The sequence below is a fragment of the Protomyctophum parallelum genome (genome assembly GCF_964188405.1).
Source record: "Protomyctophum parallelum genome assembly, chromosome: 1".
Classification (NCBI taxonomy): Eukaryota; Metazoa; Chordata; class Actinopteri; order Myctophiformes; family Myctophidae; genus Protomyctophum; species Protomyctophum parallelum.
The window spans coordinates 63,239,768-63,264,166 of record NC_139697.1 but is presented as its reverse complement, the minus strand read 5'-3'; the positions used below and the strand labels follow the sequence as shown (position 1 = coordinate 63,264,166).

The 24,399-nt window shown below is 41.1% G+C and overlaps 1 protein-coding gene across 2 annotated transcripts in view; it reads left to right on the top strand.

The window, feature by feature from the left end:
• LOC310874848 (pecanex-like protein 3) overlaps positions 1-12,472 on the top strand; it is a 41,016-nt gene extending 28,544 nt beyond the window's left edge. For both annotated transcript variants that reach the window (XM_083787741.1, XM_083787740.1), the window contains exons 27-35: positions 371-624; positions 1,164-1,394; positions 2,580-2,683; positions 2,999-3,146; positions 4,237-4,467; positions 4,826-5,100; positions 5,351-5,523; positions 6,390-6,802; positions 9,581-12,472. In XM_083787741.1, the coding sequence (XP_083643867.1) occupies positions 371-624; positions 1,164-1,394; positions 2,580-2,683; positions 2,999-3,146; positions 4,237-4,467; positions 4,826-5,100; positions 5,351-5,523; positions 6,390-6,802; positions 9,581-9,733 (1,982 nt within the window). In that variant the 3' untranslated portion in view covers positions 9,734-12,472. The remainder of the gene's footprint in view (positions 1-370; positions 625-1,163; positions 1,395-2,579; positions 2,684-2,998; positions 3,147-4,236; positions 4,468-4,825; positions 5,101-5,350; positions 5,524-6,389; positions 6,803-9,580) is intronic.
• The last annotated feature ends 11,927 nt before the right edge of the window (positions 12,473-24,399 follow it).

Genomic DNA, 24,399 nt, shown 5'->3' with positions numbered 1-24,399 from the left:
ACATGGTTTCCACCTGACAGCGACAATATAGTATACTAATGTACTGCTGTCCTCTCCTGTACTACTATCTTTCTCATATACTATACTGTAATGTAATATACTGTCCTCTCCTGGGCTACTGTACTGCACTGTCTTCTCTGCCCTCTCCTCTCTGCTATAGACAAATCCGTGGAGCGGTGCCCTGTAGGCCAGGTGTAGGCAATCAATGCTGCGGTGTGGAGCTGTGCTTAATGTGACTCGCAGCACTGATTCCCTACACCTGTCCCTACAGGGCACCGCTCCGTGGATTCGTATAGTAGTATACTATACTGCCTTCTCTCCAATACTATAATAATACAAATGTGTTATGCTGTCCTCTTTCATCTCCTAGGGACATACTGTCAGCAGAGGGAGGTGGAGGCCATCACGGAAGGGGTGGAGGAAGATGAGGGTTGCTGTTGCTGCGAGCCAGGCCACCTTCCCCACATGCTGTCGTTCAACGCGGCATTCGGTCAGCGCTGGCTGGCGTGGGAGGTGGCGGCCACCAAGTACGTTCTGGAGGGCTACAGCATCAGCGACAACAACGCGGCCTCCATGCTGCAAGTGTTTGACCTCCGCAAGATCCTCATCACCTACTACGTCAAGGTGTGATGTCAGTCACTTTCACCCTCACACTTCATCAAAGCAGTGATTCCCAAACAACCTTACCTACAAACAATTTCAACATTTCAAGCACACAACGTGATGAGTTTGTAGAATAGGGTTTAAGAGGTTAATTCATAATAAATAATTCATGTTAATTTGTACTGTATTTATTTGTACATTTAGTTCCCTGGAACATACCAAATTTCTGTTTTAGGTGAAGATTACACGGGAATGTGCAGAGAATTCGGCAATTGAGAGAAAATAAAAGCAATTGGCAACAAAACAATATTGTTCATGAAATATACTGTATAAAGAAACGTTGAAGTGATTCAGACTGGTCAGGTACATAACATGTGATAGATTTAAGCTGGGAAGCTCCACTACAATAAAAAACATTTTAACAACCAATATTGTAAATAGAAGATGCAACCTAAAAGCAATCAATAAAACACACTAAAGTATATTACCAATTTACCACTGACCGCAATGTATTGGTGCTTGTTTTCATCAACCCTATGTTGTGTCCTTTTTTAAAACAGAGCATCATTTACTACGTGAATCGCTCTCCCAAGCTGGAGGAATGGCTGGCTAACGAGACGGTGCAGGAGGCGCTGAGGCCCTGTCAGGCTCCCACGTACGTGGACAGTGATCCCACCTTCAACCTGAACATCGACGAGGACTACGACCACAGGGCCTCTGGCATCACTCCCTCCGCCTTCTGCATGGTCTACCTGGACTGGATCCAGTACTGTAACAGCAGGCGCCAAACGGTTAGGCAATCTCCTATGTTGCGTTTTCACTGTCGGGCAATAACCTTGCATGTCTAAAACGATTACTTTTCAGGAAAAAAAAAAAAAAAAACCTGTGTTCCAATGGTTCTAATGTAGATATTATTTAGTCACAACCTTTCATTGTTAATGTAAAATGATCAGATCTCCAAGCTCACAATGTGTCATAAATTTGCAGTGCGCTTGCAGATTGGCATACCCTCTGTGCATGCATAAAGTGAGTGGCAAAGTGAGTTTAACGTTGTTTAGACTTTTCTGTTTGGATGTATGGGCAGTCAAGGCCAGAAAGTAGTTTTTTGCCACTCAGTAGGCGTTCCCGCATAACTTCTGGGTATGATGATCATGTCACGCGCATATCCTCTATTTTACTGCTTTTGTTGTATGACGAAGTAGGGCATGCATTTACGACAACATGACTCCAGCTAGGACGTAATGTTTTCACCCTGTCTGTTAGCAGCATATATCAAGCACTTATGAAAGGATTTGTACAACAGGGAGGAATGTTTGGTCCTGGGTGGGTGGCCTGTCACAAAATACACATTCTGTAGAATTTCTTCCACAATATTAATACCGTGTTCAATATACCTGTAAAAGGTAACGGTAGAAAATATGAATTTTTTTATAGAACTGTCATATTGGTCCTTTTTGATCCCCATCACTTACTAACTGAAGTTATCACCTATAACATCCCCCGTCAAACCAAACTCAGCATCTTCTATGCAATGGTAGAGTCTGTCCTATACGGCAGTGAATGCTGGACCCTGAAGCCAACCCTGCAGAAGTCTCTAGATGGGTGCTACACCAGAATGCTGCGTGCATTACATCAGCAGTACATCAGCAAGAGTACACATGTTACCAACAAGAATCTGTATGATGGAATGCCAAGGGTGAGACAGAAAATAGCAGCCATGAGAATGAGACTAGCAGGACACTGCCAAAGACACTAGGAGCTGCCAGCCAGCAAACTAGTGTTGTGGGAACACAGGCACCGGTCACGACTCAAGAGAATGTACTCGGGAACAACGCAGGAGCGCAAAGCACCAACGAGCTGGCCAGATGTATGGAGAACCGGGAAGACTGGACGCGACAATGGAGTGCTCGTCTGACGACGACCTAGAGAGACATAGCTTCTTCTTATTAACAGTTTGATGTATTTGTGTGTTGTAGCCCGTGGAGAGTGAGAGGGATTCACCCCTGGTCAACCTCTGTTTCGGTCTGTGCATCCTGGGACGGAGAGCCCTGGGCACAGCTTCTCATAGCATGTCGGCAAGGTAAGTCCCTCCTGCCCCTGCAGCCATCTCGACCCACCATAATCCTGACCTCGCTCTTTCACAGGAACAACTTTCTTACACACTTGAAAAGGTACATTCAGCTGCCCAGTCTGGCCAGCTTAATGCTGTCAGCCACTGAACACCCTGTGACCTTGCTTAAGGGCCACTCGATACTAGATGTTTGTGTAGAGAGCAGTTCCCAGCTGGTTTGGGGATTTGAACTTGTAATGTATTATGTTAGATATGCTTCTCTAATGTCTATACCTCAGTGTCGGAATTACAAGAGCCAGTATTGTGTTTTTATCCCTGTGACAGCTTGGAGCCTTTCCTCTATGGCCTTCATGCCCTCTTTAAGGGAGATTTCCGCATCACCTCCCCGAGGGACGAGTGGGTTTTTGCGGACATGGACCTGTTGAATCGGGTTGTGGCTCCAGGTGTGCGGATGTCCCTCAAGTTACATCAGGTAAGAGTTACCTCATATACGCAGATATTGGAGTTACATTTCCATACAACAGTTTTTAGTGTTTTGATTATCTGGCTTGAGCCCAGGTATGTGATCATTATTTTGCGTTTTCTTTTCTTAAAAGAAAAAAACAAAACACTAGGTGGCAGCATAAGCACACGTAAGGAATGCCACCCGTCTGCTCTAACTCTGCAATCCTTGTTTCCTTTCCGGGTTATTCAGGAAGGTGGGGGCTTTTGTTATGAGCACAGTGATCACTCGCATTAGCTCAGACCCCTTAGCTATCATTACAACCAGTTACATGTGCTCAGCGATGCGGTACAAACTCACAAATTATTTACGATCGTCGGGTGCATGGCGGCTCGTCACCATGGACAGCGCTCGAACCTTTTGAGATACAGCGCTTTGAAAATCCTGTTATAATGGAGGCTCAATGGAGCTGGATTTAAAAATCCCATAGCTGGTGGGGATGGAGGCTCTCCATACTAACCGGAGCAATGCTAAAAGGTAAATGGACGGTCGCTGCTTTCATATACGGTTGTCTACGAACATAAGCATAGTTAGCACCAGTAGGTACGTAGATAGCAAAACATGAAAAAGTTAAAAAGTTGTTCTACTCGGGTCAGGGACGTACACAAGAAATTAAAAATAAATTGTTCTATGGAAATGTGACCTGGACTTTATTGTACTAAATTAAGCACAGCGTTGGTTTATACAGAAACACGTTAGTCTGCATGCCTAAGCTGTAATCAGCTGTCAGTCATCTGATTGCATTAATCAGCCTAGCTTCCTATTCTCATTCACAGCTGGTCATTAGGTCACACATTAATACTCCAATAAGAATGCTCAAACATAGTGGTTCCTTTTTAAATAAGTCTTTTCATTCACTTCACATCTGCTTGTCTTGCTGCCTGCCTCGCATCTGCTGATGCTTAGCTGCCTCCTCCACCCCAAAATTCAAAGGAACAAATTGAAGGACATCCCTGTGGTTCAAACGGGTCTGAGCACTGAACACACACACACACACACACACACACACACACACACACTATAGATAAACATCATACCCATGATTCGTGTCTCCATCCAGGATCACTTCACATCCCCGGACGAGTATGAAGACCCCGCAGTGCTGTACGACGCCATCACAGCCAACGAGGATAAGATGTTGATCTCGCACGAGGGCGACCCGGTGTGGCGTAGTGCCATTCTGGCCAACATGCCCTCCCTGCTGGCCCTGCGGCACATCATGGACGACGGAAGTGATGAATACAAGATCATCATGCTCAACAAGAGGTTCCTTAGCTTCAGAGTCATCAAGGTCAGTGTGGTTAACTAACCAACTAACTAAATCAAATTGGCTCGTTAGGTGTTTGTTTTAGGCCAGTGATTCTCAACCTTTTCCATTTCTAGGACTCCCAATTTTGACAGATATATTTTTAAATCTCTGGGACCCCATCATCTACCCAATCCTCAGTGTTAATTTAACTCTGAGAATGTACAAATGAACCCGCAAGGGAACTGGAGTGTACATACTCATTTGTACGTTTTGTATACTGACCCGTAAAGATCCATTCACCGCATCCGAAAAACGGTATTTTTAGAGTAGACTTTTAAAGATTTGTTGTTCTGCTGACTGCATCCTACTCTACGCTCCACCCCCCTCCCTCCCACCTCAGGTGAACAGGGAGTGTGTTCGTGGTCTGTGGGCGGGGCAGCAGCAGGAGCTGGTCTTCCTGAGGAACCGGAACCCAGAGCGAGGCAGCATCCAGAACGCCAAGCAGGCCCTGAGGAACATGATCAACTCGTCGTGCGACCAGCCCATCGGCTACCCCATCTACGTGTCTCCACTTACCACCTCCTACGCCGGGGGCCACACCCAGCTCCGCTCCGTCTGGGGGGGTCCCATCAGTCCCCACAACATCTACACCTGGCTCATCAGCAGCTGGGACAGGTATGGGCCTGATAGTTACTGTTATTGTTAAGTGATATTTCTTTATTTTTTATTTAGGGGTATAACAGTTAATCAAGGTAGTCGATTTAATGAATTATAATAAAGAATTGATAATAAATAATCTATTAAAACACATTCACTGCCACGTCGGATATAACAACCCAGACAGACCCAGGTTGGGAAACACTACCCTAAGGCTTACACCAATGTCTGGGTGACCTTTTGTCGCACATTGTCGTCTTCTTTCCAGGTTACAAAAAGGTTGCGGTGCTGGCTGCAACAGCGGAGGGAACATCGAGGACTCTGATTGCGGGGGAGGCTCCGCTTCCATCTCCACCAACCAGGCTGCTCACACTACACAGAGCACACCTGCCTCCAGCCTTCCCCTGTCCCACCTCACCACTGTACAGCCTTCCTCAATGGGTAAGGCACTGGAATCACCACCATTTTGCAGATTCATCTGTAAATAAAACAGTTTAGGTGGTGAAAGATGCTTAAAAGAACGTCCTTGTCTCAATACATAGCCCTGAGATGTAACAACTTCACCTGATGTATGATGTATCAATCTGGGAACCCATTCTGTAAAGAATTAAGGAAAACAAGATATTTTTTCCCCTTTGTTTTTGCCTCTGGGGCACCCTCTTTTCTATTTTTTATATATAGTTTTTTATTGGGGACAGCCAAGCAGTACATCTGACAAGAAAATCTTTGCACATAGTCACCCTTTCTTTTTTTTTAATCATCACAAACATCAACAAACAACGTACACCCTCCAACGAAACAAGGAAAAATAACAACACAGGTCACATCATGGGTCACAGTCAGAGTATTGTACACTTGTAAGAGAGGCACTGTGTGTTAATTCTGAAATCCACAGTCCGCTATATTTGGGTCACACCGAGCAGTCTAATCCAGGGAGGTACGATTATTGAAGTATTCTATAAAGGGTCTCCATGCCTTAGTGAAGCCTTCGACGGTTCCTCTGTGTATAAAAAGGAACTCTGTTTGGCTCGTCCCCTTTCTTAGCCCACTTCCTCCCAGGCTCTGTGTTTATTCCCACTAACGCCAACACTACAACACGTTTAGGGCAGAGGTGCTGACAGATTCTGAGAGCGATTAAGGAACTGTATTAACACGCCTTTATGGAGAATCTGACTTTTGAGGAAAATATTTAGACCCTGGATAAGTATGAACTGAGCTCTTAGTAAACCTCACGTTGAATTTGTGTCACCTGTGTCTAAAAACTACAGTGGCATTGAATGACATTTCTCTTCCCCCCCCCCATTCAGGCACAGACAACCCTGTAGGTCCCAACACCAACTGGCCTCACCACCCCCAGCCCCTCCCGCTGGCCTTGCTCAGCCAATCGGAGGGCAGAATGGAGGCTGGGCTTCTCACCTCCCTCCACCGCACCTCCTCCATTCAGGGCCTGCTGGGCCAGCAGCTTTCCAGCTCCCAGCTCTCCTTCAGTGGGTCTGTGGCTCCTCCTTCCTTGACTGGCCCGGACCGCTTCTGCCCTGGGAGTTTCCTGGAGAGCTCGGCCCACAGGGGAGGCCAGCGGGCTGGCCTGGGTCTGGGCCTAGGTGGAGCGCTGCACTATGAGAGCCACTTTGGGAAGTGGAGTCTGTCGGGAAGGAAGGGTTATAATGGTCCAGCTGCAGTGGAGGGAGATGGAGGCACGATACACAGCATACGCACACAGGTGAGGGAGCACCACAAAAGAACATGATTGGATACGGTTGCCGAATCTTTGTGAAGTCAATCAATTCTGATGACTCATTCAGTCACTTACGGACAGATGGCCAAAGCAACATTATCACATTTATGACCTCTAGTGATGACGCCAAGCCCAAACTCGACCACTGAACAGCTGTTAAATTAATAGTTTAGCTAAAAGAAACTCGCACCAATCACCTTGTTTTTGCAGAGTCATAATTATTGTACCATATTCCATGTAAGAATAATTTCTAGTAGTTGTAGTGCTTTAACTAAAGGTGTTTGCACATAGGACGAGTTTTTCAGGACGAATATCGGAGCGAATGTCGGAGCACGGAAAGAAATAATCGACCTCATGTAATCAATCAAGTTTGCACACTGCCGCCGAATATTGCGTCCGTATGAAAAGTTTTTGGACGGGTCGGTTTTCACAGCTGTCATTCACATACCTAGGCATGGTCTTTCACCCTGTGAGCAGTGCTGGGTCCATCCAGACTAGGGATGTCGTGGTTTACCGAATTTCAGTAATACCGCGACAGGAACAGCCACGGTGTTTTACTGTTGATAGTCAGATTTCCGACCTTACAGTATTTTAATACAGTGTCGACGGGAGGCGCATGCTGCGCATACTCCACTTGCTGACAAGGCAAAACATTTATTTTCTCCACACAGCTGCAGTAGATTGAAAAGTTGCTTACTACCTTTGAGTTAATGTGTTGCTGAAAGCCACCCAGATCCAATGGTATATTCCATATTTATTACCATTAAGCCCCCCATCCCAAACAGTTTGTATTGAGTTGTGCTTTCATGGGCAATGTACCCATTCTGCAAACTGTAAATACTTCAATCAATCAATCAGTCCCACGGGTCCAAAGAGCGAACAAACTAAGGTGGTCTTTACACGAGAACGGTGTTCATAGAAAACTGCTAAATAAAGTATCGTTTGCTGGTGTATTATAAAATATATAACCATCCCGTGGCACGCTCTGCCTGCATGCTCTGAGTTGCGTGAAGGGGTTCTTCTTCTTGTACGTGGGTGACTGGTCTATTTGGCAGCCCGTTACCGCCACCTAGCGACATTATAGCATTTTCATAAAGTGTGCGTCCTCGTGTAAAGGGTCAATACAAATTGAGAACGCAACAGGACTTTGCCGTTTTATCTGGAGATGGTCGCCGTGTAAAAGTGGCCTCAGTGTTAAGTTGTCAACACTAGACCTAAATAGAGTTGTGAGCATGCGCAATAGCTCTGCTGCAGCGTGCAATACTTAAGGGTACTCTACCCAGAGCCTTAAGAGTATGCACATAGCTAAACGGCCACTAGGGGGAGCCTTAGTACAGTGTAATGCAGTGGGGAACGGCTATTGATTCATTGATTGAATACTTTATTGGCAGAAATGTAATCAGTACAGGGTACAGTCAAACACATGTCAGAAGACCAAAGGGATCACCGAAACAAGACTGAAGTCCCAGCAGCACACACACAGCATAATGGAATAATGCAGAGCTAGAGAAACGGAGAGAGGGGGAGGGAAAAACACTGTGAGATTGCATCTAATCAACTTCTAGTGAAGCAGGGACCCATTGTGTACATTCAACTTTTTCAAAATAATGAAGGGATCAGGGGAGCATTCTCACTGCTGCTGCTCCACTCCATTTCGTTCTGCAAAAACATTGCTACGAATATATTTAATACGCATCGCACTCGTTTTTTCCCCCACAGATTTTGGATCGGCAAAACGCTGCGAAAAAACACAGGCTGTGTGAAAATACTTATATAGCTTAGTGCGCTCCCAGTCCTTTTATCACTTATCTCACACAGTTCAATTCAAAGGGCTTTATTGGCATGAGAAAACATACGTTTACATTGCCAAAGCAGAAAGAACAATACAGCAATACAATCAAAACAAATTATGTACATTTGAAGGTCAGAATCTTCAATAGATCAAATTCTATTCTGCAGGAATATACACAATGATTAGTCTTTTTTTTTTTTTTTTTTGGATCATGTGCAGTTTTCACAGAGAGAGAATACGACTCTTCGTTTTTTTTACATTTTCTCCCACAACTCCCTTCCCAGTCCTCCCCACCCACCATCTTTCCCCACGAGGCCAGACATACAAACAACATACAAACACAGGTATAAAAAGAACAAAACAACATACAGTATATACAGGTATAAAACCAATGGGTAATAGATAAGATACTAAGAGACAAAGAAAGGGATCACATGGTTATGGTTAATAACAACTTCAATGGGGGGTAAGATTAACAATAATACAAACGGGTAAATAAAAATAAAACAAAGTAATATTAAATAAAAATAATTATATATATATATATATATATATAAATATATATAAAAAATAAAATAAAATAAAAACTATATATATACATATAAAGAGATAAAGCGCTTAATTGGCTCATTTCACAATGATTAGTCTTTAGGGTGGTTGTGTTCCATTTGATATCCTTCTCCTATCACAGCAACTCACAAATCTTGCTGCTGTGTTTGCACATTGTTGTACTTTGCCCAGCAGATATGGGAGTTTTTTGTCATTGGTCATGTTTTCAAAATCTCTGTGTGTGGGAAGTATGTGTCTCTGATGTCTTGGTACAATGGACAGATGGTTAGGAAGGGTAGCTCGGTTTCCACTTCATTTTGTGTGCAGTGGGTGCATAGTCTGTCTTCTCTCGGGATACAGGTCTGCCTATGACGGCCTTTCTCGATCGCTAGGGTATATGTAATACATCCTTGTTTCTACAGCCTACCCCTCCAGTTCCTCTACCTGAGGCCAGTCCCACCCAGGACCCCCTTGGAGCCACACAGTCTGTGGACAGCACGCCGCTGACCTCAGTAGACTCCACGACCCCGCGAGAGGAAACCACAGAGCTGCCTTTACTTGAGCACCTGCGCTGAGGAGTCTACACTGCTGGAGAAGACAGATTGACCTGCACCACAACACCCCCCACCAAACACACCCCCCCCCCCCCCCCCCGCCACATCAATTCTGCCCCTCCCCCACCTCTTAGACTTGGTCTTCTCTGGACTCATTCCATAATGATTCCTCATTCAAAGACAATTTACACTTGAAAATTGTTGCACATTATTTCAACCCACCGCAATACTGAAGATAATCAGTTGTACATGAATACATCTGTCTTCCTCAGCCAAAGGAGGTAGAAAACACTGAATCCTGCACATCAACAGCAGCATCCATTATGCCTCTCTCCCTCCCTCCCCAGCCAACATGCGGTGCTTCTACAGCCAAGTTTACAGTCCAAGTGTCGGCCCAGACAGGACTAATAGTGTAGGCTAATTGACACAGGAGACATGGGAGGGGGTGAGGTGGAGGTGCAGTTTGTGGACAGAGCCGACAGGCACGGTTCAGGATGTATTCGGGGGGGGGGGGGGGGGGGTGGGGGGGGGGGCAGTGGTGCCTACCATTGATATTGTGTTGATCACAACAAGACTATGCTGGCAGTACTGTATACTAAGGTGCCCCCCCCCCCATTTTTGTGAGTGGAATGTCTTTTTACTTTTACTTGAAGAATCACATGTCTCAGTGTCTGAGGCTCGCTGAGTTGGGATTTGTTTCTCTAAAGGTGACCTATCAAGAATCCCACCCCACATACGCACGCGCGCACACACACACACACACACGCACGCACGCACCTCTGGCCAGATCCAGTCAAGTCTACAAGTTCTCTCCATGGGAGGGGATCCGGGCAGTTCTGCATGTGGCAGAGCTCGCCACTACTACCCAGAACACCCTTTCCATAGAGTATGGCTCTTCCTGCCCCCCCCTCCAACTGCTACTATAATACTACTGCTACTGCATCTCCTGCTACTACAAAATATACCCACTACAACTGCTGTTTTGTGAAACAGTCAAACTCCAGCGTTTTAGTTGGAAAAATAAACTTAAAGTTTATCAGTGAAAGCAAAGGTGGAATATTTATTGATTCTTAATATTGTCTTAAAGATATCTGTAAAGGGGGGGGGGGGGGGGGTTGCCATTACGGCGTGCTTGGAGAAATTAGATTATGCCTTCTGTCAGCTCACTTTTTTTTTTCTCCCCACTTCACTATCATTGCAATTTTTCATCATCTCACTAAATGACCATCTTTCTTAAGTCTAATATATTTTTTATGTATATGCACATATACATATGTGTATATATGTGAACTGGAAGTATCTCGGAGAAGTCACTTTAAGTTTGTTTCCTTCCCAGCCTTGCACTCCTTTCCCCCTGCCACTGTGAAAGGCAGACTGATGACACTGATTGAGGGATCTGGTGGGTTGAAACAGAAGCTGACCATCTCATAATAAGTCTGCCCTGATTGTTTCCTTGGGTCAAGCAGCTTTAGGCTAATCAAACTAAATGGATGTATGCCCCCTCGTGCCCGCAAGATTGATCTGGATGCTGGAATAACCTTGTGCCATAGAATAGACATCTGTCCCAGAGAAAGCCCTGTGCACGCTTCAGATTTCTTACCGAATAAGCATCTAGTATTATGTGTTTGGTTTTATAAGGAAAACAAAAAAGGAAGCTAATGTTCTCAGGGTCTTGACATGGGAAAGAATTGATCTACCATCTTCAACAGGACGGCTGTTTGGTGGCTGTTTTGCCACCTTTATCGGATAAAATCCGATAAAGGTGGCAAAGTCATTAAAAGGTTGCATATTGGGTCACGTTTGAAGTGCCAGAAGGTGCCCCGATCACATTTGTTATTTTCTTCAGTGATGATGGGTTAACAGTATGGGTTAACATTTCACGCTGCATGCTTATTGTTTTGCCACAACATTTTCTTTCTTTTTGTTTTGCATAATTTCCCAGCTTCTTTTCTTCTACCATCAACACAAGGGACACACACAGGGCCAGCCTGTTTCTTTATTAAATAGACATCATTACTGTCCACAGTAATGCTTGGGAATATCCTGATAAGAAACCTTAAGGCTAGCATGTAATTGTTTGGAGAAATTCAGACTTTTTTTTTTAATTGTTTGCCTGCTTACAACAGGCAAATTGTGCGTCAATATCCCCTTTTCTCGCTAATGTGTTGCTAACTCTGTGGCTCAGGAAAAACAGAGACTTTCTGATCAGGGTTGATTTCTGTTTTTCGCCCCTTTCCTCCCTCATTCATTCAGGGAGTTTATTTTTATTTTTATTTTTAATCCAGGAGAGGAAAGCACAAATTACTGGAAAGACCTGGGTGTCAAAAAGCAAAAGGGATTATTTGATCTCTGCAATTTATGTACAGCATGTTTCGTATATAAATATATATTTAAGATATAAAATCTATTTTATTATGATTGGATTTTGGGGTTATTTTACATTAAGAACACTATGTTGCGGCTTGGGGTGGGACCGTGGGAGGGAGCTTTCAGTTTGTTTTGTTCAGAAGAGTGGCTTCTGAGTGGGAAAGGCACATTCAACCATGCAGTTTGGGAAGAATTGATTTCATAATTTAATTTTTTTGCACAAATGCGTATCGTACATCGGCCCATTTGTTATGGTTTATTGTTTTAGTTCAAAGAGGGCGGACGGGGGTCTTTTTATTTAAGAACTTTTAGTCAATATTCAAAGTTCTGTACAGTTTTTTATGTGATTTTCTTCCCCCCCCCTATTTAAATTAAAGCTTTTGTGTCTTTGTTTGCAAATTAAATGCAGAGTGATTTCATTTACCTTTTTTCCCATTTGTTGACTTTCTTGCTTGACTTCTTTTGGGGCTGGATATCCATGTAGAAAAACTATCTATGTCCAGTGACACATTCTCGAGCACACTATTCTATTCTAGGCGTGTCACAGATCACAATATCTGTGATTAAATTTGACTTTGATTTCCTGTAAACTTTTAAATTGCATTTTCTAAACGAATAAGATAATTCTAATCCTGGTGGCCTTTGCCGGTTGGGACCTATTTCCCAATTTATGTACAATTAATTTCATTTAGCAGATTCTCTTACCCAGAGCAACTTTCAAGTGTGATATTATAGGCATATGTGATATAAGTGTGTACTTCTCAACTCCTCTAGGGAGTTGAGATGAGAGAATTTACGCAGAACGGTGCAGTTATAGGTCAAAGAGATTCTAGAACAAGTCCTATAGTAACAACCAGTGCCTCCGCCATATTGGAGTGATGACATAATGCAGGACGAGTAGCATGCCATTGAGCCCCAATATAAATTTCTCATATTTGAAAGCACTATATTTCTAAAACTATGAAACATTTCAAAGATTCCTTTTCAGGCAAACATGTCCACCGTAAAATGAACCTAAATAGGTTTGAATGGGGTTTCTATGTGTAAGTATGTAGGACTAGTAGCATGCCAAAGTTTGTGCTATTGTCATTAAGAATGCATTGGGCGTTTAAGTTAAATAACTCAAACTACAAAACATTTCAAAGTAAAAAGTTCCAGCATGTGTCTCCACAGTAAGCTGAATAATAAAAAGTGTGAATGGAGTTTCTAGGTGAAAGTGATTTTTTTGACGTGCCAAAATCTGCCATTGAGCCCCATTATAAAAGTCTCAAATTTAAAAGCACTATATTTCTAAAATTATGACACCTTTCAAAGATTCCTTTTCAGGCAAACATGTCCACCGTAAGATGAACCTAAGTAGGCTAGAATGGGGTTGGTAGGTTTAAGTATGTAGGACTAGTAGCATGCCAAAGGTTGTGCTATATAGAGAATGCATTGGGCGTTTAAGGTCACATTCATACCAGAGAGCTTTGCTGCGATTAAAACGAATCCTGCTGCGCATTGTCAGAAAGTGCGCTTCGTTTGGCAGGTGTGAAGGCTCATTCGAATCCTAATGCGCAGCAAATAACCGCATTTTACTCCGCCCAAAAACGTGGGTTTCACTTCGCTTCGAATCGCACTTGACTACGATTCGGTGCAGGTGTGAATGCAATCCGCAGTAAATAAAGGAAATGAAGCAAACATAATGTGGCGGGTGAGGAGCTGAACACAGTTGGAGACGGAGAAGGCATATTTTACGCAGCGCAAAGATGTCCCGTTACTGTGGATAGACGTGGTCGAATAAGGAGACTGAAGCCCTGATCGAAATGAGGACGTGTACATTAATCAATTGCTTAAGAAAACACATAAAAACACTGCAGTGTATTATAGCCTACATAATATTCTGTCTGTCTGTCTGTCTGTCTGTCTGTGCGTGCCATAAACATGGAGTGCTGTCACTGTGTGGGACTGGGGAGTTATATCAGTGCGCTCATGCAGCGCTGTGCCTCCATGCCCAAAAGAACAGTGTGTGGCGGCTGCGTGCGTAGAGAGAGAGAGAGGGGGGGGGGGGGTCCCAGACGGCACGACACATGCACGTTATGAGTGTAATTTTATCACCATAGATTTCACTGTGTAGGCTATAGTTTATGAATGGAACACATTGATAAAGGTCCCCCCTGCTGCGTTTCCAATTGCTGCGAATGACAGTTTGAAGGCAAACCGCAGCCAATTAAATATGCAAGAATCCCAAATCCCCGCCCATACGGATTTGAGTCTACCGAAGTATTAGGTGAGAATCTGACCTAAGTTAAATAAATCAGAAACTACAAAACATTTCAAAGTAAAAAGTTCCAGCATGTGTCTCCACAGTAAGCTGAATTATAAAAAGTGTGAATGGAGTTTCTAGGTGAAAGTGATTTTTTTGACGTGCCAATGTCTGCCATTGAGCCCCATTATAATTTCTAAAATTTGAAAGCACTATATTTCTAAAACTATGACACCTTTCAAAGATTCCTTTTCAGGCAAACATGTCCACTGTAAGATGAACCTAAGTAGGCTAGAATGGGGTTGGTAGGTTTAAGTATGTAGGACTAGTAGCATGCTAAAGTTTGTGCTATTGCCATAGAGAATGTATTGGGAGTTTAAGTTAAATAACTCATAAACTACAAAACATTTAAAAATAAAAAAGTTCCAGCATGTGTCTCCACAGTAAGCTGAATAATAAAAAGTGTGAATGGAGTTTCTAGGTGAAAGTGACTTTTGACTTGCCTATAGAGCTGCCATTGAGCCCCATGTTAAATGTCTCAAATTTGAAAGCACTATATTTCTAAAACTATGAAACATTTCAAAGATTCCTTTTCAGGCAAACATGTCCACCGTAAGATGAACCTAAGTAGGCTAGAATGGGGTTGCTAGGTGTAAGTATGTAGGACTAGTAGCATGCCAAATTTTGTGCTATTGCCATAGAGAATGCATTGTGTTGCGGAGGATGAGAGGAATGCTCTCATCCTCCACAACACCCATTCTCATACACCGCTATACACCGCGAGGATATGGGCTATAGCCCATATCGTACGGCATACTATACTGTAGCATGCCGTTTTTCATCATTTTTGAGGATTTGGAAAAAATTAAAAAAATTAAAAAAAACGATGGGTTATAGCCCATTGTTTTTTTGTTTTTTTTGAAAAATATAACATCCTCGTTTTTCATAATTTTGGACCATGGGCTATAGCCCATATCGTACGGCATACTATAGCACGCCGTTTTTCATCATTTTTGAGGATTAAGAAAAAAAGAAAAAAAAACGATGGGTTATAACCCATCGTTTTTTGAATTTTGATTTTTTTTTATCCTCGTTTTTCATCATTTTGGACCATGGGCTATAGCCCATATCGTATGGCATACTATAGCACGCCGTTTTTCATCATTTTTGAGGATTTGAATTTTTTTTTTTAAACGATGGGTTATAGCCCATCGTTTTTTGAATTTTTGATTTTTTTTTTAATCCTCGTTTTTCATCATTTTGGACCATGGGCTATAGCCCATATCGTACGGCATACTATAGCACGCCGTTTCTCATCATTTTTGAGGATTTGAAAAAATAATAATAATAAAAAAACGATGGGTTATAGCCCATCGTTTAAAAAAATAATAATTTAACCTCGTTTTTCATCATTTTGGACCATATCGTACGGCATACTATAGCACGCCGTTTTTCATCATTTTTGCCATTGAGCCCCATTGTAAATTTGAAAGCACTATATTTCTAAAACTATGAAACATTTCAAAGATTCCTTTTCAGGCAAACATGTCCACCGTAAGATGAACCTAAGTAGGCTAGAATGGGGATGCTAAGTGTAAGTATGTAGGACTAGTAGCATGTCAAATTTTGTGCTATTGCCATAGAGAATGCATTGGGCGTTTAAGTTAAATAACTCATAAACTACAAAACATAAAAATAAAAAAAAGTTTCAGCATGTGTCTCCACAGTAAGCTGAATAATAAAAAGTGTGAATGGAGTTTCTAGGTGAAAGTGACTTTTGACGTGCCTATAGAGCTGCCATTGAGCCCCATGTTAAATGTCTCAAATTTGAAAGCACTATATTTCTAAAACTATGAAACATTTCAAAGATTCCTTTTCAGGCAAACATGTCCACCGTAAGATGAACCTAAGTAGGCTAGAATGGGGTTGCTAGGTGTAAGTATGTAGGACTAGTAGCATGCCAAAGTTTGTGCTATTGCCATAGAGAATGCATTGTGTTGCGGAGGATGAGAGGAATGCTCTCATCCTCCACAACACCCATTCTCATACACCGCTATACACCGCGAGGATATGGGCTATAGCCCATATCGTACGGCATACTATACTGTAGCACGCCGTTTTTCATCATTTTTGAGGATTTGGAAAAAAAAAAAAAAATTAAAAAAACGATGGGTTATAGCCCATTGTTTTTTTTTATTTTTGAAAAATATAACATCCTCGTTTTTCATCATTTTGGACCATGGGCTATAGCCCATATCGTACGGCATACTATAGCACGCCGTTTTTCAACATTTTTGAGGATTTGAAAAAAATGAAAAAATGAAAAAAAAATGATGGGTTATAACCCATCGTTTTTTGAATTTTGATTTTTTTTTTTATCCTCGTTTTTCATCATTTTGGACCATGGGCTATAGCCCATATCGTATGGCATACTATAGCACGCCGCTAGGTGTAAGTATGTAGGACTAGTAGCATGCCAAAGTTTGTGCTATTGCCATAGAGAATGCATTGTGTTGCGGAGGATGAGAGGAATGCTCTCATCCTCCACAACACCCATTCTCATACACCGCTATACACCGTGAGGATATGGGCTATAGCCCATATCGTACGGCATACTATACTGTAGCACGCCGTTTTTCATCATTTTTGAGGATTTGGAAAAATAATTAAAATTAAAAAAACGATGGGTTATAGCCCATTGTTTTTTTTAATTTTTGAAAAATATAACATCCTCGTTTTTCATCATTTTGGACCATGGGCTATAGCCCATATCGTACGGCATACTATAGCACGCCGTTTTTCATCATTTTTGAGGATTTGGAAAAAATGAAAATAAATGATGGGTTATAACCCATCGTTTTTTGAATTTTGATTTTTTTTTTTTATCCTCGTTTTTCATCATTTTGGACCATGGGCTATAGCCCATATCGTATGGCATACTATAGCACGCCGCTAGGTGTAAGTATGTAGGACTAGTAGCATGCCAAAGTTTGTGCTATTGCCATAGAGAATGCATTGTGTTGCGGAGGATGAGAGGAATGCTCTCATCCTCCACAACACCCATTCTCATACACCGCTATACACCGCGAGGATATGGGCTATAGCCCATATCGTACGGCATACTATACTGTAGCACGCCGTTTTTCATCATTTTTGAGGATTTGAAAAAAATGAAAAAAAAAAAACATGGGTTATAGCCCATCGTTTTTTGAAATTTTGAAAAAGAAAATAACCTCGTTTTTCATCATTTTTGAACATGGGCTATAGCCCATACCGTACGGCATACTATAGCACGCCGTTTTTCATCATTTTTGAGGATTTGAAAAAAATGAAAAAAAAAAAAAACATGGGTTATAGCCCATCGTTTTTTTTTATTTTGAAAAAAAGAAATCCTCCGCAACACTCCGCAATTCCTCCGCATCCTCCGCAACACTCCGCAATTCCTCCGCAACACTGCTTTGAATGCCAGCATCAGAGTTTTGTATTCTGTGACTACCGGCCGTTAGCAAATTGCGGAGTGTTGCGGGGAAATTGCAATTAACCTCGTTTTTCATCATTTTTGAACATGGGCTATATAGCCCATACTGTATGGCATACTATAGCACGCCGTTTTTCATCCTTTTTGAGGATTTGAAAAAAATGAAGAAAAACAAACAAAACATGGGTTATAGCCCATCGTTTTTTGATTTTTTTTTATTGTATAGCAGTGGCTCACAGCCTCAGCCTGATGACCTCAAAAGTCTCATATCTCCCCTGAGCCATAGGCAGTTGCTTTGGCTTAGTGGTTAAGATGTTGTCCTTCATTGCAGGTGACCTGTGTTCGATTCCTGGGTGTTACACTCTGATGAACGTGATTCTATGTTCAACTCTTGATTCTTTCAACTTTACTATCTGAAGGCTAACATACAAAAGATCGCTTCAACAGTACAAAGAGGCAGATGTTACTGAGTGATGGTGTAGTAGGGGTTATTCCGCACAGAGAGTTCATTTTCAAATCCCACTCTTCCTAAAGTTTAATGCTAGTTATTGAGCTTCATTTACTGCTATTCTAGCAGTGGCTCACAGCCTCAGCCTGATTACCTCAAAACTCTAATTGTCATAGTGGTTAAGATGTTGGCTTTCCACGTGGGAGACCAGGGTTCGATTCCCGGCTGTTACACTATCATATAAAAGAAGACCTCAACAGTGCTAAGAAACATCTGATTAATATGATTCTGTGTTATTTAAACTTTACTAACTGAAGGCTAACGAACAAAAGATCACTTCAAAATGACCAGGAGACTTTGCCTGAGAGTGTCTGACTGATGGTGCAATGGTCTAATAATCAGGCTTTCAGTACAGACATTCCATGTTCAAGTCCTGTTCCTCCTACAGCTCAATGCTGCAGTAATTTGAACTTTTCAAGGCTTGAATGAAAAATAAAAACTCAAAAGCACCAGGAGACATCTGCTGAATGCCCAAAGGTTCCTTGGTGTAATGGTGTGGAGCGCTTGACCCGTTGCCTCTGCTACAGGCAGTTGGCAGGTTCAAGTCTCATGTCATGACATCAAGGTGCTGGAGGACCATCGGGAGAGGGTGCTCTCTCCCCCTGTTTCCTGAGATGTAACGGTTGGGGCTTATGTCTGAAAGAACCCTGTCCAGCTAACCTTTTACCATGAAAATGTCCAATTTAACATACTCTTACCACCTCTCAGTTTGCCCTTTTCCAACTGGCCTGGAAGCCAGACATAAAAGAGGGACTTTCCAACCAAGTTTTGGCCCAGTATGCAAATACACAGACTATTCTTTCTGTCAGATGATGGGCCAAATTGCTATTTTATTTTTAAACGTTTGACCTAATTCTTATCTGTAAATTTTTAGGTGGACAGGGTTCTTTCAAACATAACCCCCAACTGCTACTTTTCAGGAAACAGGGGGAGAGAGCACCGTCTCCCGATGGTCCTCACTAGTACCTTGCATGGGACTTGAACCTGCAGGCAGGTGGTAGCAGAGGCTACCGATCAAGCACACCACACCATTGAGCTAAGGCACCTTGGGGCAATCAGCAGATGTCTCCTGGTGCTTATGAGTTTTTATTTTTTATTCTAGCCTTGAAAAGTTCAAATTACTGCAGCATTGGTTGAGTATTAGTTTTGAACCAGTAACCTTTGGATTATGAACCTCAGATTTATCTTTTGAGCCACATCGGCATGTAAGGTACAATCGGGAACTTATATTTAACCAGCCGTTTAGAATTTAGATGGACAGTGAAAATGTTCTTCAGGAGAATTGAACCCGGAATGTTCTGCTTATAAACCCCAGGTTTATCTACGGTGCCACACTGGCATCTGAGGTACAATCGGGAACTTATATTTAACCATCCGTTTAGAATTTAGATGGACAGTTCTGTTTATAAACGTCTAAAACAAGTCTAAAAATAGACGTGTTTTAGACGTCTGTTTTGAGGATATGAAAAACAAAACAAAAAACATGGGTTATAGCCCATCGTTTTTTGAAACTTTGAAAAAAAAAAAAAAACTCGTTTTTCATCATTTTTGAACATGGGCTATAGCCCATACCGTACGGCATACTATAGCACGCCGTTTTTCATCATTTTTGAGGATTTGAAAAAAATGAAAAAAAATGAAAAAAACATGGGTTATAGCCCATCGTTTTTTGAAATTTTGGAAAAAAAAAAAAAAACTCGTTTTTCATAATTTTTGAACATGGGCTATAGCCCATACCGTACGGCATACTATAGCACGCCGTTTTTCATCATTTTTGAGGATTTGAAAAAAAAAAAAAAAAAAAAACATGGGTTATAGCCCATCGTTTTTTGAAATTTTGGAAAAAAAAAAGAACCTTGTTTTTCATCATTTTTGAACATGGGCTATAGCCCATATCGTACGGCATACTATAGCACGCCGTTTTTCATCATTTTTGAGGATTTGAAAAAAATGAAAAAAAAAAAAAACATGGGTTATAGCCCATCATTTTTTGAAATTTTGAAGAAAAAAAAAAGAACTCGTTTTTCATCATTTTTGAACATGGGCTATAGCCCATACCATACGGCATACTATAGCACGCCGTTTTTCATAGTTTTTGAGGATTTGAAAAAAAAACAAACAAAAAAAACATGGGTTATAGCCCATCGTTTTTTGAAATTTTGAAAAAGAAAATAACCTCGTTTTTCATCATTTTTGAACATGGGCTATAGCCCATACCGTACGGCATACTATAGCACGCCGTTTTTCATCATTTTTGAGGATTTGAAAAAAATGAAAAAAAAAAAAACATGGGTTATAGCCCATCGTTTTTTGAAATTTTGAAAAAAAAAAGAACCTTGTTTTTCATCATTTTTGAACATGGGCTATAGCCCATATCGTACGGCATACTATAGCACGCCGTTTTTCATCATTTTTGAGGATTTGAAAAAAATGAAAAAAAAAAAAACATGGGTTATAGCCCATCGTTTTTTGAAATTTTGAAAAAAAAAAGAACCTTGTTTTTCATCATTTTTTAACATGGGCTATAGCCCATATCGTACGGCATACTATAGCACGCCGTTTTTCATCATTTTTGAGGATTTGAAAAAAATGAAAAAAAAAAAAACATGGGTTATAGCCCATCGTTTTTTGAAATTTTGAAGAAAAAAAAAAGAACTAATTTTTCATCATTTTTGAACATGGGCTATAGCCCATACCGTATGGCATACTATAGCACGCCGTTTTTCATCATTTTTGAGGATTCGAAAAAAATGAAAAAAAAAAAAAAACATGGGTTATAGCCCATCGTTTTTTGAAATTTTGAAGAAAAAAAAAAGAACTAGTTTTTCATCATTTTTGAACATGGGCTATAGCCCATACCATACGGCAGACTATAGCACGCCGTTTTTCATCGTTTTTGAGGATTTGAAAAAAAACAAAAAAAAAACAAAACATGGGTTATAGCCCATCGTTTTTTGAAATTTTGAAAAAGAAAATAACCTCGTTTTTCATCATTTTTGAACATGGGCTATAGCCCATACCGTACGGCATACTATAGCACGCCGTTTTTCATCATTTTTGAGGATTTGAAAAAAATGAAAAAAAAAAAAACATGGGTTATAGCCCATCGTTTTTTGAAATTTTGAAAAAATAAAGAACCTTGTTTTTCATCATTTTTGAACATGGGCTATAGCCCATATCGTACGGCATACTATAGCACGCCGTTTTTCATCATTTTTGAGGATTTGAAAAAAATTTAAAAAAAAAAAACATGGGTTATAGCCCATCGTTTTTTGAAATTTTGAAAAAGAAAATAACCTCGTTTTTCATCATTTTTGAACATGGGCTATATAGCCCATACCGTATGGCATACTATAGCACGCCGTTTTTCATCCTTTTTGAGGATTTGAAAAAAATGAAGAAAAACAAACAAAACATGGGTTATAGCCCATCGTTTTTTGATTTTTTTTATTGTATAGCAGTGGCTCACAGCCTCAGCCTGATGACCTCAAAAGTCTCATATCTCCCCTGAGCCATAGGCTGTTGCTTTGGCTTAGTGGTTAAGATGTTGTCCTTCAGTGCAGGTGACCTGTGTTCGATTCCTGGGTGTTACACTCTGATGAACGTGATTCTATGTTCAACTCTTGATTCTTTCAACTTTACTATCTGAAGGCTAACATACAAAAGATCGCTTCAACAGTACAAAGAGGCAGATGTTACTGAGTGATGGTGTAGTAGGGGTTATTCCGCACAGAGAGTTCATTTTCAAATCCCACTCTTCCTAAAGTTTAATGCTAGTTATTGAGCTTCATTTACTGCTATTCTAGCAGTGGCTCACAGCCTCAGCCTGATTACCTCAAAACTCTAATTGTCATAGTGGTTAAGATGTTGGCTTTCCACGTGGGAGACCAGGGTTCGATTCCCGGCTGTTACACTATCATATAAAAGAAGACCTCAACAGCGCTAAGAAACATCTGATTAATATGATTCTGTGTTATTTAAACTTTACTAACTGAAGGCTAACGAACAAAAGATCACTTCAAAATGACCAGGAGACTTTGCCTGAGAGTGTCTGACTGATGGTGCAATGGTCTAATCATCAGGCTTTCAGTACAGACATTCCATGTTCAAGTCCTGTTCCTCCTACAGCTCAATGCTGCAGTAATTTGAACTTTTCAAGGCTTGAATGAAAAATAAAAACTCAAAAGCACCAGGAGACATCTGCTGAATGCCCAAAGGTTCCTTGGTGTAATGGTGTGGAGCGCTTGACCCGTTGCCTCTGCTACAGGCAGTTGGCAGGTTCAAGTCCCATGTCATGACATCAAGGTGCTGGAGGACCATCGGGAGAGGGTGCTCTCTCCCCCTGTTTCCTGAGATGTAACGGTTGGGGCTTATGTCTGAAAGAACCCTGTCCAGCTAACCTTTTACCATGAAAATGTCCAATTTAACATACTCTTACCACCTCTCAGTTTGCCCTTTTCCAACTGGCCTGGAAGCCAGACATAAAAGAGGGACTTTCCAACCAAGTTTTGGCCCAGTATGCAAATACACAGACTATTCTTTCTGTCAGATGATGGGCCAAATTGCTATTTTATTTTTAAACGTTTGACCTAATTCTTATCTGTAAAATTTTAGGTGGACAGTGTTCTTTCAAACATAACCCCCAACTGCTACTTTTCAGGAAACAGGGGGAGAGAGCACCGTCTCCCGATGGTCCTCACTAGTACCTTGCATGGGACTTGAACCTGCAGGCAGGTGGTAGCAGAGGCTACCGATCAAGCACACCACACCATTGAGCTAAGGCACCTTGGGGCAATCAGCAGATGTCTCCTGGTGCTTATGAGTTTTTATTTTTTATTCTAGCCTTGAAAAGTTCAAATTACTGCAGCATTGGTTGAGTATTAGTTTTGAACCAGTAACCTTTGGATTATGAACCTCAGATTTATCTTTTGAGCCACATCGGCATGTAAGGTACAATCGGGAACTTATATTTAACCAGCCGTTTAGAATTTAGATGGACAGTGAAAATGTTCTTCAGGAGAATTGAACCCGGAATGTTCTGCTTATAAACCCCAGGTTTATCTACGGTGCCACACTGGCATCTGAGGTACAATCGGGAACTTATATTTAACCATCCGTTTAGAATTTAGATGGACAGTTCTGTTTATAAACGTCTAAAACAAGTCTAAAAATAGACGTGTTTTAGACGTCTGTTTTGAGGATATGAAAAAAAACAAAAACAAACATGGGTTATAGCCCATCGTTTTTTGAAACTTTGAAAAAGAAAAGAAAACTCGTTTTTCATCATTTTTGAACATGGGCTATAGCCCATACCGTACGGCATACTATAGCACGCCGTTTTTCATCATTTTTGAGGATTTAAAAAAAACAAAAAAACAAACATGGGTTATAGCCCATCGTTTTTTGAAATTTTGAAAAAAAAAAAAGAAACTTGTTTTTCATAATTTTTGAACATGGGCTATAGCCCATATCGTACGGCATACTATAGCACGCCGTTTTTCATCATTTTTGAGGATTTGAAAAAAATGAAAAAAAAAAAAACATGGGTTATAGCCCATCGTTTTTTGAAATTTTGAAGAAAAAAAAGAACTTGTTTTTCATCATTTTTGAACATGGGCTATAGCCCATACCGTATGGCATACTATAGCACGCCGTTTTTCATCATTTTTGAGGATTCGAAAAAAATGAAAAAAAAAAAAAACATGGGTTATAGCCCATCGTTTTTTGAAATTTTGAAGAAAAAAAAGAACTTGTTTTTCATCATTTTTGAACATGGGCTATAGCCCATACCGTATGGCATACTATAGCACGCCGTTTTTCATCATTTTTGAGGATTCGAAAAAAATGAAAAAAAAAACAAAACATGGGTTATAGCCCATCGTTTTTTGAAATTTTGAAGAAAAAAAAAAGAACTTGTTTTTCATCATTTTTGAACATGGGCTATAGCCCATACCATACGGCAGACTATAGCACGCCGTTTTTCATCGTTTTTGAGGATTTGAAAAAAAACAAAAAAAAAACAAAACATGGGTTATAGCCCATCGTTTTTTGAAATTTTGAAAAAGAAAATAACCTCGTTTTTCATCATT